Source organism: Pollicipes pollicipes, unplaced genomic scaffold (assembly GCF_011947565.3).
Source record: "Pollicipes pollicipes isolate AB1234 unplaced genomic scaffold, Ppol_2.1 Scaffold_4881;HRSCAF=5763_pilon_pilon_pilon, whole genome shotgun sequence".
Classification (NCBI taxonomy): Eukaryota; Metazoa; Arthropoda; class Thecostraca; order Pollicipedomorpha; family Pollicipedidae; genus Pollicipes; species Pollicipes pollicipes.
In genome coordinates, this window is record NW_023596576.1 from 236,803 (window position 1) to 255,812 (window position 19,010).

General features: G+C 45.7%; 1 protein-coding gene across 1 annotated transcript; it reads right to left on the reverse strand.

Moving 5' to 3' along the window:
- Window positions 1-17,241: 17,241 nt before the first annotated feature.
- On the reverse strand, window positions 17,242-19,010 carry LOC119101664 (larval/pupal cuticle protein H1C-like). The gene is made up of 3 exons (XM_037225078.1): window positions 18,983-19,010; window positions 18,386-18,737; window positions 17,242-17,312 (listed from the first exon to the last, which is right to left on the reverse strand). The coding sequence occupies exons 1-3, from the start codon at window positions 18,989-18,991 to the stop codon at window positions 17,242-17,244; spliced, it is 432 nt and encodes a 143-aa protein (XP_037080973.1). The 5' UTR covers window positions 18,992-19,010.

The following is a 19,010-nucleotide window of genomic DNA, read 5'->3' on the forward strand; positions in this document are numbered from 1 at the left end:
GTGGTTACGCACCGGGCTTATGCACCCTCCAAAACAGAGGGAGGCTACGCACTGGGCTAATGCACGCTCCAAAAATCTTTCAGATGGTTGTGTGTCAAGCATACACGGATTGCCAGCCTTAGCAAGTGCAAATATGCAAAATCTCGTGCGAAAAGTCGGCTCTATGCGTGATAGGCATCAAACGATCACGAAATCCATCAACTCACTCCGAACCAGTCCTATTTTGATCACAAATTTTCGCCCGCCGGACCTGCTCCAGTGGATGGTGGTTAGGATGCTGGTCTCGTACGCGGGAAACCCGGGTTCGAATCTCGACGATGGCCGTTGTTAAGTGGGTGGCTTCATGATCTATCGGTATAGCGTGACGATGCCAACTCGCTTCACTTCTAAGCGGAATGAATTCTTACTTGGGCTTTTCATGCCGGAGAGCAGCGTAGTTTCTAATGCCAGAGGGAGGACTTAAGATAAAGAGGACTCCGTCCCTCCAGGGCGAGGGAGTTCACACCCTACATAAATATTGAGGATCTCGTGAAGATTGACCCTAAATCTAAATGAGGCCAGCAACTTGTGTAAACATTAGTTGAGAATGTGTAATGTGTAAATATTATGTGTGATGTAATGTGAAAAATGTGTAAACATTAATGAAAAGTTAGGTCACACGACCCTTCCGGGCAATTGCTTTAAGATCATTCCGTCCCAGCCAGGTGTGTCAACCAGCTGTCATTCTGGTGACAAGGAGGCGGGTTCGCCTGATGGGTTCGTCCGGAGGCCGTGAGCCTGAGCCTGGCCGTCAAAAGATCATTTATTGCTATAGGGACTCCGACCAATGCAAATCGCAGGCCTCGGTCTCGTTCCTGCTAGGGAAATGGGGCTCCAGCGCTCAGAACAACACGGAGTCAACTATTCGGTTCAGTGGTCTCCGGCCAAAATAGGTGCCCGCACTGTCCCAGGGGCCCATAATCGGCGAAATAGCCATATTGGCTGACATTTGGGATCGCAGCCATACGGGTCAGGATGTCCTGCAGCCTTTCGACCTCTACAGCCATTCGGCATTCCCATTGGCCCGTTTATCGTCAGTCTTGAAGGGCACATCGGTCCCTCTTCAGGCACCTTCGCACACTCCCTGACCAACTCGGGGGCCCTTGTCAACACCGGACCTCCGGTAGGCGCTGTGTGCCCCTGGCCGACACAGGGGCCCCTCATTGGCTCGGGGTGTACTGACCAATGTAAATCGCAGGTCCTGACCTTGTGTCTGCTTGGGAAATGGGCCCACAGGCCCAAGCCGGGGCCCAATCGGTGCAACGGACCCTCAGCCTGCTTTTTGAGGGTCCGACCCGCGCCTCCTCAATGACCTTTAGCCAGCCCATTGGTTCCCATATCGGATTTACGGTGCTCCCATTTGAGATTTCGTAGTGGTCACCTGAATGGCACTTCAGGCTTAGGATCAATATCTTTCTCCCCAGACAGTCCGACATCGAGGGCAAACTGAGTTCGGGGAGAGGCAAAAAAGTGGAAAATAACAAAACTAGTCTCAAAAAACGTGCGGTAAGAAGCAGCCGCGGATCCAGAGAGGGAGGCCACGGGGCATGACCCCCTTGGGCCCCGAAGGGGCCCATTGGCTCCGTGGAGCCCATAGCCGGCCGAACAGGTGCAGTTTTTTTTAACACAGAACGCAACAAAACTGGGTGTCTCTGGACTTTCAGGCCACCAAGAACAGTTGTAAGCGGAAGTGAAGGGCCTACGAGAAGTCTCATCAATTACTCAATTATTGGAAAAGTTGTGAACTGGAAATTTTAAGCATCATCAGGGCCGTCTAGGGCCCCATGCTGTTTCCGGGGACCTATATGCTCCTTGCAGGTTCATTTCGGTCGTTTAGAAGCATTCCACGTTGTCCTTCATTTCTTTGCATTTGCTCAGAGGCCCCTGCGTTGTTATTGGAGCCCTTCCCGTTAGCGTGCCGGAGAACCCTTGTCAATCACTGGCCCTCCCGCGGATTATTTCCATTCGCCAGAAAGGCTCTGTGGGCGGTAGCCTGAGTCCCATACCTTAACCTTCCGGGGTATTCTCAGTTGCTCAGGGGTTCTTTGCGTGGGTATCGGTTAACCTACCGACACACTTGCGACATGCCCATGGGTCCTCTACACTGGTCTATGGCGTTTCCAATTCTCTGTCACTTGCTTAGCGCTCTACACTCTTGTCGGGGGCCTACCTAATGGCCTGCTTGGGCACACTCATTCGTTCGGGGACTGTCTACACTGGGTTTTTTGGTACCTCTTTTCTCAATGGGGAGCCTACGCTTCTGTGGGGGGGGGGGGGGGAAGGGTATCTGAGTATCTAATGACCCGCTCGGGCACATTCAGTCGTTCGGGGGGCCCCCTATATTGGGCCTTAGGCACGTGCTATTCGAATAGGGACCTACGCACTTGTCGGGGCCCCTTCTGTTGGCCTCCTCGGCCACACTGGATTGCCGGTGGGCAATGTACATTGGTTGTCGGGGTTTGAATTTAGGGCCCTCCGCCCGTATCGGGGTCATCTGAACCTGTTCGGGTGCACTCCATCTTTGGGGGCCCTCCGCACTGGGTCTTAGGTACTTCTTATTTGAATGGAGAACCTTAAGCTCCTGTCGGGGCCCCCCATCTAATATGATGCTCGGACCCATTCGATCGTGAGGAGCCTCTACGTCTGGTTTTCGGTACTTCCTATTCTAATGGAGTGCCCTCCGCTCTTTTCGGGGGCCCTAACTATTAACCAGCTCTGGCGCACTCGGTTATTCGGGGCCTTCTATGTCTGACCGTGGGTAAGTTATATTTGAACGGAAGGCCCTACGCTCTTGCCGGAGCCCCATCTGTTAAGCTGCTCGAGCACACTCAAATATCCAGGGGCCCTCCATATTGTGTCTTGGGTACTTCCTATCTGAGTGGAGGGACCTAAGCGCTTGTCGGGGACCCATCTGTTCGCCGCTTCGGCCACATCGGATTGTTCGGGGGTCCTATATTTGGGTCTTGGTGTTTGAATTTAGGGCCCTACACTCCTGTCTGGGCCACCTGATTATTTGCTCGGGTATACTCTATCTTTTGGGGCCCTCCGCACTGGGTTTTGAGTACTTCTTATTTGAAAGAAGGACCCTGCGCTCTTATCGGGCTCCTTCTGATACGCTACTCTAGCAAATTCCATTATTCTGGGGGCATTTACTTAGGATCTTCAGTGCTTCCCATTCGAATGGAGGGCCTTACGCTTTTGTTAGGAGCCCTATTTGTTAACCTGCTCGGGCACACTCATCCATTCGGGGGCCCTCTACAGTGGGTCTTGGGTGTTTCCTATTTGATTGGATGGCCTTTCGCTTTTGACCGGGCCCTGTATGTTTACTCGATCTGATACACTGGATCATTCGAGAGACCTCTGCATTGGGTCTTGAATACTTCCTATTTGAATGGAGGCTCCTACGCCCCTTTTGGGAGCCTTATCTGTTAACCTGCTCGGGCACACTCCATTATTCGGGGGCGCTCTGCATCGGTACGATCGTTCAGAGCACTAGACATTGCGTCGTGAGTATTTCTCATTTGAATGGATGGCCCTATGTTCTTAGCGGGCCCCATTTATTCAGCTGTTCGGGCCGGTGGCGGATGCAGAGGGTGGGGAGAAGGGGGTGTGGGGGGGGGGAGCACAGGACCATGTCCCATGGACCATGCCGAGGGAACCTAAAGGCTCCGAAGGGGCCCACAACCGGCCGGACGGACGCAGTGTCCTCACAACAAAAGCACAACAAGGATGCGTTTGGGTCTATAGATGACCAAGAACCATTGCTAGCAAAAGTAAAGAGTTCAAAAGTAAGCGTTCAAGCAAAAAAAAAAACGTAAGGTTCATTCTTCTTTGATTGAGAAAGTGCTGCTTTGGGAAAATTTTGGGGCTCATTACGCTGTCTAGAAGCATTACGCTGTTGGTTGCCTGTCCCTATATGTCCACTTGCTGCGTCAATCTGATAGCTGAGGAGCTTTCCACGTTACCCTCGATCTCTTTCCATTTTTCCCTAGGGCCCAATGTGCTGCTAGGACGCTATCTGCCTCCATGCTTTAGCACTGTTGATCAATCAGGTTTCGCTCCACGGATTCTTCCCGTTCGCCCGAAAGGCTACAAGCACTTTTTCCGGGGCCGCATATGCCTGAGTACACTCAGTTGCTCAGGGTCCCTTCATATAAATCTCAGGTACTTTCCTACTTGCTTGAAGGGCCTTGTGCCGTTGCTAGGGCTCTTATAATATAGGACACGGAGACGCTCGATGCTCAGGGGCCCTCTACTTTGATCGAGGCTCTCTCCCTTTGTCTCATTTGCGGCTAACTTTTCACTGCTATCACAGACTCGTGTTGTTAACCTGCCCCGTGCCCTCTTGATTGCACAATGGTATTAATTTGTAGTCTTGAATAATTCTTATTCGCCCGAAGGGTCCTGTGCTATGACAGGGATTCATACGCCAGCCTGTCGAGGCAACTGCCGATCGTTTAGGGGCCCACCACGTTGGTCTTGAGTTCTTTTTGCTTGTTCTGAGAACCCTATACTTGTTGACGGGAGCCACTGTGTTGGTCTCCTGCGGCTCGCATGACCGCCCAGGTTCCGTCCGTATTGGTCTTGGTGCCTTCACCCTCTGATCAGCAGTTGAATACTCGCCGAGGATTTTTTACGCGTAATTGTCGAACGTAAATTCTACATGCCTCCGCCATCGTATGCGTCATTTCCACCGACTATTCAGGGTGTCACACTCGTTTAAATTTACGGTCAACCTTCACGGGATCCTCAAGATCTCTGTAGGGTGTTGCGCTCCCTCCCCTAGCATTAGAAACTATGGTACTGTCCGTTATTAAAAGCCCTATTTAGAATCCATTCCGCTTAAAATGAAGCGAGTCGACATTATCACGCCGCGCCGATAGACCATGAAGCCACCCACTTAACAACAGCCGTTGTCGAGATTCCAACCCGGGCTTACCGCGTGCGAGGCCAGCACGCTAACCATCCATCCACTGCAGACGTGAGCACGGCGGCCAAAAATTCGTGCTTATAATAGAAATGGTTCAGAGTGAGCTGATAGATTTCGTGATCGTTTGATGTCTAACACGCATAGAACCGACTTTTCGCACGGGATTCTGCATTTTTGCACTTTCTTCCCTCCAAGGCTGTCAATCCGTGTATGCTTGACACGTACAACCATCTGAAAGATTTTTGGAGGGTGTATAAGCCCGGTGCGTAACCGCCCTCTGTTTTGGAGGGTGTATATGCCCGGTGCGTAACCGCACTCTGTTTTGGAGGGTGTCTAAGCCCGGTGCGTAACCGCCCTCTGTTTGGAGGGTGGATATGCCCGGTGCGTAACCGCGCTCTGTTTTGGAGGGTGTATAAGCCCGGTGCGTAGCCGCGCTCTGTTTTGGAGGGTGTATATGCCCGGTGCGTAACCGCCCTCTGTTTTGGAGGGTGTATATGCCCGGTGCGTAACCGCCCTCCGTTTTGGAGGGTGTATACGCACTGCTTTATATCAAAGGCATCATAAAGACTAGTTCTTTCCTTGAAAGCTGATGAGAACTATAGCGCTCGACTTTTTATTAGATCTGCCAGGGACTGTGAGGAAATTGTCAGAGATAGATCCCTAAGAGAGAGGCATGGAAAGAGGGGCGCCGGCAGTCCTTGCATTGAGAAAGACTGTCAGAAGACTGCACTGCATGCCGCGATCGGCCCCCTTTCGTCATTGTGTATCGCCATACACGGGTTCATTTTTGCTGAGTGCCAAATGAGTGGCGGGGAGACAAATGATTTCACCAACCTTGACTCCTGTCGCTGCGTGTCGTTTGCTTTCGCTCTTTGCTCAGTTCATCTTACTAGTGTTTTGTAGGGGACTGAGGCAGTGTTTGTTGGATTTAATTATGACGTGTTTAGTGTTCTTGTGTATTATGAACGAAAGCTAAAGAATTGTGTTGTGCACGATGCTGTTTGTTTTTATGGTAGCCATATATTAACCTGTTGGTAATGTTAAAGGCGCAGGTTTGTCTCTTTTCATGATTTCAGTGTGAAGTGGCATTGGGCCGCTAGTTGCAGCGAGTTCTGAGTGCTTTGCCTGCTGTCTTGCACTATGCTTGTATGTGTGTGTTGTGTTTCTATAGCTGCATTTGCAAAGACATGTAGGAACCTGGTGGTACAAAATATACCACATTATTGTTAGTATATTGTAAAGCTGGTGCATCTCTTCAAACAATCTTGGCATTGCTCAGGTAACTAGCCTCTATGTATGACTTTTTCTTTGACAGCACTTTTGAGGGATGCAAAATTAGCATGACATTAATGACAGCAAACCTATCAATGCTGTGAATATTTGTGGATAGGGTTGGGATGCAATCCCATCTGATTACATATCATGGTTGTTGGGGACCGAATCCCATGTCGCATCAATTTTTCATCATCGCATCATCTTCCTTAAGTATGCAGGTGCACTTAAACAACATTATGTGAAGGAGAAATAATTTCCATGGAAGCGATCAGATATGGAATTTTTGCAGCTGCTCCATTACATGCTTTGAAGTCCAGGCTTGATAACTTGTTGTATGAGTCCAATTATATCAAAGGTCTGATGAATGCTAGTTCTTTCCCTTGAAAGCTGGTGATGACTATAGCAGTCATCTTTTTTGCTTGGATATGTCAGGAACCTGCAATGGAATTGTCAGAGACAGGTGCCTAAGAGGGAGACATGGAAAGACGGGGCGTCTGCAGTACTCATAGTGAGAAGAACTGTTAGAAGACTGTTGCTGTGAATAGATATGGACAGGCATCTGTGCCCCAAGCCACCAAAAGTGAGAGCTGTGCATACTGTTTAGAAAAGAGATACTGTGACCAGGTGTTTTAGTTATGCCCCATTGCTGTTAATGCTTATAATAAGGACATTGTATGGCTGTTCCTGGTATTAAGGAAATCATGCTAGAGTGCGTTATTTGTGCATGAATAAAAGTGAATTCTGCACTGGGCATTGTCTAGTTGTTACAAAAACTTCACTTTCCTCTATTGCCGGCGAATTGAAACTTCTACCCATTTGAAAATGATCAAATCTGTATTTCAAACAAGACATGAGCAGAGTGGTAGCTATTTACGCAGTAGGCTCAAAATCACTTTCCCTAACCTGCCCATGGCTATTGAATGCCTTTCAAAGATCAGAGTAGGTTGTGACGTACAACAGGCTTTGATCTCTTCAGGCACTAAGATGACCCGATGCAAGAATAAAAGGGACTTTATCGGATTCCTGTGGGATAAGCAATCCGGAAACATGCATGACATGACCAGGTTACTGCGTGTCATGTTGGCCTCGTATGACCTCATCTTGACATCCTACCTACATTTTGACCATGCACTGACCAGACACAAATTGCAGCTGACGTTTAAGCTGCACAACATGAGCAAAATGAATTTGAAAATATTTTGTATCATACGTCGCATGAATACACCAAATTATCACGCTACCTTACGGAATGACCTTGACCTGACCTCACTGTGGCATTTACATGTTCGTAACACAGCATCCTCACTTAGCCAAATAACATATACGTTTTGAAGAACTGAAAGGCCTCAATTGGCCCAGCCTGTGCAAACATGTAACGGGGGTCTGCAGGCCTTCACCCCGGTCCTGACCTTTGATGTCAGCGTGACTTCAAATTGTTGTTTCTTTAAGATGCACCCATAGACTCTTTCCGTTTACACATATGTTTTCATCTTTATCAATGAGCTCCCGAAAAAGCTTTGTGGGAGTTTTGTCTCCCGGCTTTCCAGCCCAAGGCGCTCCGCTGGAACGCCGGCCATTTAATGATTAATAAACCTTGCAGCTGACATTATGGCCTATTCAGAGAAGAAATAGTCTGGTGATGTTCAAAATCAAAGATATTGAACGGCTTCCGGTCTTAGAACCGTTTTAAAAGGCCAAGCAAACTGCGGTAAGCATGTATCCACCGTTGACCATGACGTGGCAAGTACTTTTGTGGCGTCATCAGTCGAAGCAGTGGAATTTGACCGGACGGTTATACCCTCCGTTCTAAGGCCTTGGTCACGGTCAGCTACTTTCTTTTGGCGTGTCCCACGTGTCAACGTACTGTCAACAGACCACTAATCAAGCCAATGGTGAGTGCCTTTCACGCAAAGAGAAGAGCCACCATCCAAATAGAAATTGCATGTGCATGTACGCATCTGGATTACTCAGATTTGATCATAGTTGGAAAACCAACTTCTTAACTTTGCACTACATAAGCGCATGAACAAAATGCAGTTTCAGAGCTCATATATTCGGATCTAAATGGCTATTTTTCGGAAAATCCGCCATCGGGATTCCCGATGTATATACATATATATATATATATATATATATATATATATATATATATATATATATATGTGTGTGTGTGTGTGTGTGTGTGCATATATGTGTGTATATATATACGTATATATATATATATATATATATATATATATATATATATATCCCTATACGTACCGCTCCATCGAATCTGCATGGAATTAGTCGCCACATTACAGAAAGGCATCCAGATGGCAGATGGCAACGACAATCATTTCATACCACGAGCAAATAGTACAATTTACACATCACTTTCACCTCCTAGTGCCGCCATAGCGTGAAAGACATTCAAACCGCCAACACATTGTGATACTGGGGAGACATTTTTGCATAAAATGAGGAGCTGCTCAATTGCGCGCGCATTTTTTCCCCTAGAATACACGTCATGATCGTTCATAGCCTGTTAGGTCAGGCCGGATGTATGCTAAACAGGAGTGATGTGCTCCTATGTATCGCGCAGCATGGCTGGAAAATCGCATTGCAGTTATGGCGAAAGTGATCGATGTAAAACAACCTGATTCTCAGTGCTGCTCAACTTCTCATCAAGGTCAAAAACAACCCAAAGTATAAAAAGAGATTTGTACCAAACCAGAGCAACGTACCTGCGCATCTCTTAATTTTATGATCTTTTTAAACACCTTCCATGTAAGAGGAAAAGGTATTCAAGAACACCAGAAAAGCAAGTTATGACTAAGCTTTATTACATGGATGCTGTACGCTTGCCTCATTTTGTAATAATCGAGTAGCAGTGTAGATTATCAGGTTAAAAGGGATGCGTGGAATATATCTACTCGTTATCCATACGCTCGTCTTGTTATAAGGTATGCAGATATCTAAGTCGCTACATTTTTTCCAAGTACAAAAGCCAATTAAACCAATCATCTAGGTTAGCAAAATGATGATTTGGATGAAATGATCCCCGGATACCAAGTCATACCCAGCTTAGCAGTTTTCCGAGGTTTAACCCACGGCCGGTCGGGGAGGTGACTTCCTACGGCGTTTCAAGCACAGCTAAAAAATGAACGTGCGCAACAGCGTGCCATTCTCAGTAACTAGTAATCTATTCAGGGTGGCATCATTTCTGCAAATTTGAAGCTTCGACCCGGCAAGGTTAGTGACCTCAATCAGATAAAGGAGGCGAGCCTTTAGAAAGAAATTGACCACGCACAACTTTTTGTGGGTTATTTGCCATTGCTCAAACTTGCTATAGTAATAGACCGAGATAGTACCTGCAGGTTGATAATTTCGGATGTTTCGAAACTGGTGCGTTCAGGGATTTCAGGTCAGGTCAAATAGTGCTATTCTCGTAATAATGCAAATTTGTACGTATTTTGGTGTAGTTTTGTCGTTAGTATACTGAGGAAAAGACTATTCAACTCAAATGCACAACCATTGTGTAATCACAGAGCACATAACTACTGGCCCAGGTCATGACTTACCTCTTTGAGTACCTTCTGCAAACACGTGCTGAGCTCAGACAGTTTTGTCAAATAATTTTGGGCTCAAGAATTAGAACACACCACTGAAAACATGATGTGCCATCACTTTAATACATAACGAGGTCACAGTAGGTCATGTGAGAACAGCAAGCTCATCGAGGTTACTTAATGTCATATGAGGTCAGCCAAGGTCAACCACCCTTATTGTTGGTAGAGAAGAGATTAGATGAACGAGTGCAAAGCATTTAACCGCCTCTATCGTATTTGTAAAACTGGTAACTCATAATTTCATGCATCATCTGTTCTGTTCTTTGTTACACATACCTTGCCAAATGTTGAATTGGCAATGCATGATGTATGCAAAAGCTATGCGATCTTGAACACCTTTCAATATCTAATACACCTTTTCTGACCACGGAAAGCATTATACTGGTTACCTAGCAAAACAATTGTAGGTCACATAGACACGGTTAGCATTCATTTGTTTCATTTCGATGGTGCATGAATGAATTAAGCTGAATCCAGCTGACCTTTAAGTCAGCCTAAATCATATTTATATGCCTGGGATACTTTTTCCCACAGCTGCACCTAATAAAACAGACTTCGTCGTGTGCGCATTGTGAAAGAAAAATAATTATTGTGGGCTGCCGTCAGACCAGTTTTTAACGGTGGCCTGACCTGACCTGCACCTTGTGGGGGAACAGAAATGAATTGGAATAAGCTCTTCACAGACTGAAAACTTAATTCTGTGCCCTCGTTTCCGTCTTGACGAGTCAATAGATGTTTTACATTCATTTATCAAAACGACCGTTTTTACCTTTCGTGACCTCTGTTACCGCACATTTGACCCAAGGTAAGAAATGTGGTAGGCATTATTCACAGTTTGACGAGACCTTCACAGCGGCATCTTTGTTTTTTGACGTCTGGAAGTTGGAGCCTCCAGGGGAAGTTACATTTCCCCCGGCTGGGCGCGATTATCTCCAGGGAGTTAGAATCGTTTTTGAACTAGGGGTGGGAATGAAAAATTCCGTCGCGAAAGGACTGTGCGAGAGTGAAAAAAACACTTTACAAAAGATGGAACTTATGATTTCGTGACTGATTACTTCAGCAAACAAAGATATCTATTTCAAATTGGCATGGGTGTAATATCAGAAACCTGACAAAAACTGTTTCGTTTTTAACATCCCAGGCCATTAAAGTGAAACAGAATGCAATAAAGCATCGTAATTTCATGACAGTGTAATGAGCATAAAAAATTACTAACACCAATAATTTGATGCTGCACTTTGCACTTCCTTTCCACAACACTTCTGACACAAAATAAAGCAAATAAATTCAATAACAAAATAATAACAGAAAACTCAGCAGGCATAAAACACTAAAAAAAAAACAACATTGGACTCTTACGCATCAGCCCATCACTAATTCAAACACAGTAGACATACCTCTGGCTTCTGTTAAGATGCGGTCAGGGAAAACAAACATTTTGTCACTGTTTCTCACAAAATACCAGTGCTTATTTTCATGCAAAGAGCCCAACTATGCCTAACCTAAAGAGGTCTTGTTTCATCTCAACGTGTCTAACCTATTTGTATCACAGCATCAGTTTGTAAGCTACTGATTCTTGCTCAATTCCTATTGCCCCTCTTGCCATGCACTTAACCAACTTAATCTTATTTAAATTAGCCCATATGTTGAACATCATCTTAACTCACCTCGCTGTTGACAGCAGCACTTGTCATAAAAACATGATAAAGCTGATTTTTGGCTGGTTTCAACTCGCATTTTTCAGTTTATTTGTGTAGGCTTGTTGACATCAGACAAAGTTGGCAACACACAAATCAAAGCACTTCAAATCACTTTGAACAATTTATGCTGATTGGCATGGTTAACCTGTGCCAAGGGCAATAATTGGTATGCTCCACACCACAATCTCCCTTCTTCAAAAGTGGAATAATTTTAAATGAACATGCCAGTATTGTTGCTTGCCTTTTAAGATGCAGAAAAGTCATCTATTTAGGCTTGTTTATGCATATTCAATGGCAAAGTTTGAGATGTTGACTTTACATTTTAAATGGAATGGTCTGACTGTTGCATACCAATATTTAACTCATATTTTGATTGCTATGCAGCTTAGAGTATCCCTGTGTTAAGGATATAGTGCTTATATACAGTACAGTCATTTACCGGTCAGCAAACCATAACAACCATAGAAAGCAAGCATCATCAGTTGTATTCACCTTGAGCCCAAGCGCAAAGCCCATCAAGGTGACCTCTTTTGCCATTTTTGTCTGGGATTTCGGTTTTCAGGGCCTCCATAGACGTGGCCTGAAACGTTTCGCAGGTTATCTTATATTTGGCAGAAAGAGCAAGATGGGTGTACATCAAGGCTCCAAATTCATATTTGAATGGTTTCGTACATATAAAGCTCTGTAGTATAGTTTGCAAAATTGTTCCCGCTGGGAGTTACGGAGCCTTAATGGGCGTCACGGAGCCTTACAGGGAATGTTCCACATTTGAAGATATTGAGTCAGGCATCAGATATGATGGGAAATGTTTTCTTGTAACTATTCATAAGCTTTCAAAGCTCAAAACGACGCTAAGTAGCAAAGTTTCAGTTTATAAAAATGAGCCCCATTACGTCATTGTTTGATTGCGTCATGAAGTGGGTTTGTGATGACAGCAAAACATGGCATCATTTGGCAGCCAGACCTAAAGAATACCTCGAAACACACGAAAGCTGACGCCAACTGGCCATCCTTGTCGCGGGGGCTGTGTCGGGGTATGGACTGGTGGGTGGGTTATTTGTTGATTTTTTGTCTTGGCGCTGGCCATAAGAAAAGCTTTCGTGGACTGTTTGACATGTGCAACGTAGCGATTGCCAGCTCTTATGGCAGATTATTAATATCACAGCACGACATGCTGTGCTGCTGCTGTTGCTTCTTTGCTGTTGATGATTTTGTCAATACTTTATCGTCAACCCATCGTTGCGCGCAGTGCTGTAGTCCTGACATTGATATCATGTGATGTGTACAATAGTCACTGTCCCGATTGTTTGTAACTGGAAATGGGGTGACGTGCCAAAATTAATACATTTGTAATATTGCCTTTATTGTTTGTAGCTGGAAATGTGGTGTCATGCGAAGACTAATAAATCTAACGTTGCCGTGCATTGGTTGTCAAAGCATTGCTATTGCTATGGTAAAGATGGTAAGGTTGGGCCACCAATATTTTTTTGTGTTTTGCCTAGGATTGTTCATGCGATTAATAGTTAACGCTGATATAACTGTTGTGGTGCAACAACATTCTTGCCGTAGACAGTCCTCTGGAATTTTTGAATATATTGTTACCAGTCATTCATAAATTATAAGCTGATATCTCACAGGCTGAACAAAGAGTACTCAACCAATGTGGTACATTGTGGAATGACACTGGTCAATAGCTTCATTTTGGCACTATCTCAGTGCTGTTCTGTGGCATGACATAATGATCACCAATATGTTGTTTTACTGCAATCCATACCGCTTTCACAATAAATCCAGCATGAAAAGGTAGGTCAAGCATGCACTCTTGTATTGACTTCCCATCTGACATATGACTGACCAAAAACGTATGCTACAATATACAAATCGCTTTCAGCAAAGCAGACAACCAAGAAGTGGCATCACTTGCTCAGACAGCTTCGGGAATCCAGAAAACGCAGGTGGGAGAGATGCAAACACATCTTTCACTTCCATGGTCATGCAACGTGCTGCAGCCATCAGGCTGCTTTGCTGAAAATGACAGGAAAATTGTATATGTGGTGAAATGACACCGCAAACATGCTGACCTTGCACAAGGCTGGAGACATGACAAATGCATGTAGTTACGGTTTGATGGGCAAAATGTTAGGAAGTGATGAAGCTGCCAGTGCACACCAGGCTCATAATGAATATATTATTAAGCTCTGTCAAAGAGACCAACAGCAATACTTTTCCATCTTTCTCAGCACCCACCATCCCACGCAAGTTGCAGTGACTATGACATTGGTTACTCAGGAGCAATGCTCGCCTGCATACAATATTTAAAAAGACAGTACAATGTGTATCAGCAGCAATAAAGCTGTATTTTCAGAATTATTTAGGAAAAGATAATTTTGCTAAGCCATATCATATGAGCCAATACTGAGCATGTCCATTAATGGGCTGCAAACACCAGCCCCTACTGCTAAAATGAATTGCTGATATAATGAAAGCAATGGATAAATTACATGCTGTAATACCTCAGTGTGCTCACAATGCTGGCAGGATCACAATGAAGTACCAGTACCAGTAATTGCCTTTGTACACCCCTGCAATAGAATTACTAGTGTTTCTCTCAGCTTGCCTGTCATTTCCAACACAAACATCAAGGTAGAGGCAGGCATCAATATCAATAGGTATCAATATATCAGGCATTAATATATCACATTTTATTGGGAGTCAGTGGACTGAAGAATACCAAAACAATGTTTTCTTTCAGAAGAAGAAACCTTGCACGCACACTCCCTATTACATCAATACCAATGCAAGCCACTGGCACACACCATCAGTAATCACACGCATTTCGAGCCGCCGATTCACACTCTTGTCAAATAAGTGTGATCTCACATTTGCACAGCTCGCGGGACTAGCAAATTACAGGTTTTGTCACAATTTCCGCACAGATCTTCAGCCACGGCACCAGACTTCACCGTGACCTCCCTTCGAAACAAAGTCCCAACGGGGTTTTATAGTAACGCGGCTCAAGAGCTTCTTCTTGTAAAGCACAATCGTTTGTTCAAGATTTAAATTTGTGGTAACATATGTGTGAAATATTAAGTGAAATATATCTCTAATATTACTGTAATGTTTCCCTAATTTCATATTGCCTTGCTAACCCATAAACCTGTGCAAGGTTCTGTGCTCCGGTACACAAGGCGTCAACTGAGCTGTTTGTAAGAGATACGTTAGTAGAACAAGCAAAAAACAAACGCCAGCAGGAGAAAAAGACGGATTTGCCGTCGCGTTTTCTTTTTTATAACTTCGGGGAGTGCACATTTGTTTGGGCGTCGTACTTTTTGCATACAGTGGCGTTCTTTTTTTATAACATTGACCTGTGGCCTAGAAATGAGGAAAAATGACCCGTGTACGACGAGTGTCGCACAACCCGAAATTGCTCACGCTTGTGTTCGCGACACGCATTCAGCAGTAGAATCTTACTAGCAGCCAATCATCTTCCGCCGACTGTACCACTTGTGCAGCGTCATCGCCTCTTCGAATGCATCAGCGGCCATGCTGTTTTGACGATAAATAAAAAACAGCCTGTAATATCACGAGGATCTAATGACGTTCCTAAGGCGCAATTAATCAGAAGGCGATTTTGAGGTTGGCTGTAAATAAGCCTCTTCGTACTTCGCGGGCGTAACTTAGGAACCAAAGCGTTTTGGGTCTTCAAAAGGGCATATCGGTGAACTGCATCAAAATGTATTGAAGATGGCTACTTCAGTTCAAAATGCCATACGAATGTGTAACATTCCCTTTAATGAGCGCCATGCATGCCAGGTCTTGAGCCATTCGGCTCAGTGGTTTGTTTAGCCACACGACGACGAGAGCCGCTGCCGTGTTGCTTGTAGTTATGCGTTTGGTTCATATGAGGCAGCACTGGTACCACAAGGAATGAGTATTGACACGGGGGATAAAGACGATTTTCCATAAGGATGGTGACATGCATCGGTTTGTGAGTGACATCATGACAGGCTTTCAATGCCCAGCTAAGAGAGGGGCGGTTCTATGTCGAGCTCTCGTTATTTATCTTCACCATATTCCGGAATGCAAAAAACCTGTCTAATAACCCCGAATACTATGTAAAGCTCCCTCTCTCCTTGGTCCTCAGGCAGTTTGATCCTGTCCTCTCTCCTTCATCTGGGCTCGACTGCTTTTCTGAAGATGATGCAACAATTTGTTATATGAAAACATAATACCAGATATGGATGATGTTAAGAATTGTGAATATTTAAGAGAACACTTGTGTGTTACCAACACTACAAAATCCACACGTAGGAGGGAGCAAGGAAAATTAGATGTTTTTCTCTATCATAGTGGTGAACGGGCAGGGAGTGCACGAGATTTTCTCCCGCAGGAGATGCTACTTCAAATGAGCTATCCAGACAGATTTCTAGGCATCCGGAATTGCCAATCAAATTGACCACACCTGATCCAACAACAAGTGAAAATACAAGAAGGTGGCATGCTTCCTTTAAAAACCAACACCCCATGTTTCTGTACAAATGCCTTAACTGTTTATACAGTGTGCACACCGTGAGCAGTTTGCAAGCATCGGCTCAATACTCAGTCAATACATGAAACTTACCTCTGAACAATACGGGCACGTTCTCCGGGCACATTGAAGTGGATAATTTCACTCACGAAGACCGCTCTTTAACCACTTACCGGCTATTCCACAGGAAATTTCGCGGGTAGCCCGGCAAATCGGCCTTGCGTCTCCTGACAACTGGCGGCAAGATTGCTACGCCCCTAGGCCTAGACCACGATGTATAGCTTTGCAGTTTTCAGGGCAAATAATGTTCTGCGAAGAAATTGAAATGAGCTATTTTTAGTACACTCCGATGAAGCATCCACTGGTTGCACGCTATAGACACAATTACCTTTGAAAACAGCATATATAAACAAATATATATATATATATATATATATATAAATAACCTGGTACGTTTGTGGCATTTTCTAAGTCATTGTCAGAAGGAGTTAGGTCCGCTATTGATTCCAACACTAGTACTACTACTTTTGTTACTAATAGAGTTAAATATCGCACTCATGTGCTTTCATAATCAGGGGTATAGTTTCTTATTCAGCTCGGGGGGAGAAGGGCTCCAACTCCCCAACTTTGTTTGGTCTAAATCCATGAAGAAACCCGTGTGTTAGCAGACTTTTGGGGGCAGGTTGCGTCATTTTTCACTGCTCACCTCGCAGCTTGTATTGTGAAGCTACACCTCTGTCCATAACGATTACAGCGCGGCTTTGGTGCATTCGCACTGTGCTTTCCGATCTGAAGTGATTGTTGCACATACATCTGTGACTCGATTGGTTTGGAAACTGATCTGTCGCATGTGCATGTGGCCAAGGAAGTATACATATACACATGCATGCATATACACAGAGAAAACATGCACTCCAAAGTGCGAAACAGTATTATTCACCTTCGGCAGAGGTCGGTATGTGCCAAGGTACGAACGCATAACAAACTTTGAAGCCGCGAGGGTATCTTGGTTTTTGTATATTGGAACCAGTTTGATGCTCACAAAAACGTTTATGACATATGCAATGACTCTCTGAAGAATGCTTTCGCATAAACAGCTTTTTGTTATTTGAGTTTACAGCTTTTATACTTTTCGCAGCACCCAAGCTTGGTTCGCCGTCACGGAAGTCTTTTGCTGAGTCTGGGAAACCAGAGGCCCGGGGTCTGGCTCCCCGCGTTGCCCGCCTTTCCTGCCAGGGTGAGAGGCAGCCGACGCCATATAGCGTCAACAGCTAAATGCGTTGGAAAACCTCAATGACACACAACAAGCTTTCGCGTAGCTAAACACGGTCAATCTTTAGATGTTTCTGCCGAAAGGGAATGTTTCACATTTGAAGATACTGAAGCAAGCATGAAATGCAATGAAGTAAGCTTGCGTATAGGTATTGGTGTACTTGTAAGCAGAAAACATTCCTCTAGTTAAGGTAATTTCCCTGTTAAGTAAGCATGTTCCTCGATGTGTCATTGTTTGATGATGTCATCGTACCTTGCATGTCATTAATCGAGGGCCAATTAAGGTCCTTATATCTGAAAAAATTGCTTACAAACGCTAGATCTGAACGACTCGTCAATTGTGTCTTTCTTGGCCTTGTTCACTGCATGGCTCATGAAGTGGCAGAATTTGAATGACGTTATTATGACGTCATGAATGTCAAGGTGATCTTAAAATCCCCTCCCCGAAATTTTCTCTTCACCTTCGCGGCCGTGTGAATCAGAGGGTAGATGGGCTGAGGTCTTAGAAAAAGACAAGGCTGGAAACTGCACAGAATGATCTACCAGATGGCTATTTCAGTTCAAAACCACATACAAATTTGGAACACCCCCTTTACATTCACCTAGCTTACAACTTTTGTTGTAACCATGCCGTAGCGAAGGCATTGCTAAAATACCACCATTGCATAAAGACATATATTTGTGAAGAATGAAACATCCTTGAATTATGCATGAAGATGTTGGTGCATAACCTCACAGGTGATCCTCTCTGCGGACAGCAAGAAATCCATAGGGCTTCTTCAGCATGCATCAGACGAAATCGAGGCCCGTTTGCGCGCCATCCTTTCCCTGAAAATGACCCCATTCCCGACAACACCAGCTCGTGACGAGCTGTCGGCTTATTCCGCCGTCTCAACAGCGACATCCTGCACCTTCGCGATGTTCAGCGGCAGACCGAAGCCATAGCCAGCAGCGTAGCCGTGGGCCAGGCCGAGGCCAGCTCCGCAGCCGTGGGCCAGGCCGAAGCCAGCTCCGCAGCCGTGGGCCAGGCCGGCGTAGCCGACCACGGCTGGGGCGGCGGCGTAGGTGGTGATGGCCGGCGCGGCGGCGGCGTACGTGGCGACGGGCGCGGCCACGGCCACGGGAGCGGCGTGCTCGACGGTGGTGGACCTGACGATGGGCGCGCCCTGGCTGTAGGAGACGCCGACCGGGCGGCGCACCGTCGAGATGACGGGGCTGATGGAGGCGAAGGCGTGCGCTTCGTCGGTGCGGTAGGCGAAGTTGCCGCCGAAGCGGTGGCTCTGGATGACGGCCGAGTCGTGGCTGGGGGCCCGCAGCAGGGTGGTGGCCGGGGCAATGAGGCCGGCGCTGGCATAGGCCAGGCTGGCGCACAGGACGGCGATCTGCCAGCAAAACGTAGCATGTTCCAGCAACACGCAACACAACAGCTGTAGCGTAACAACTGTAATCAGCATTACTACCCGCACAGACGCACCCCGGTGTCAACCAAAACAGAAAGATAAAACTGCTCGATTTTTACTAAAATCAGATCACATCTCAATATCACTCTACCGTAACATTTCAGTTGGCAAGTGATCGTTACTGATGACAATGGACGCCACTTAAACATACCACCCGGCAGACCCACCACTTTCATGATGATGCTGTTTGGCTGC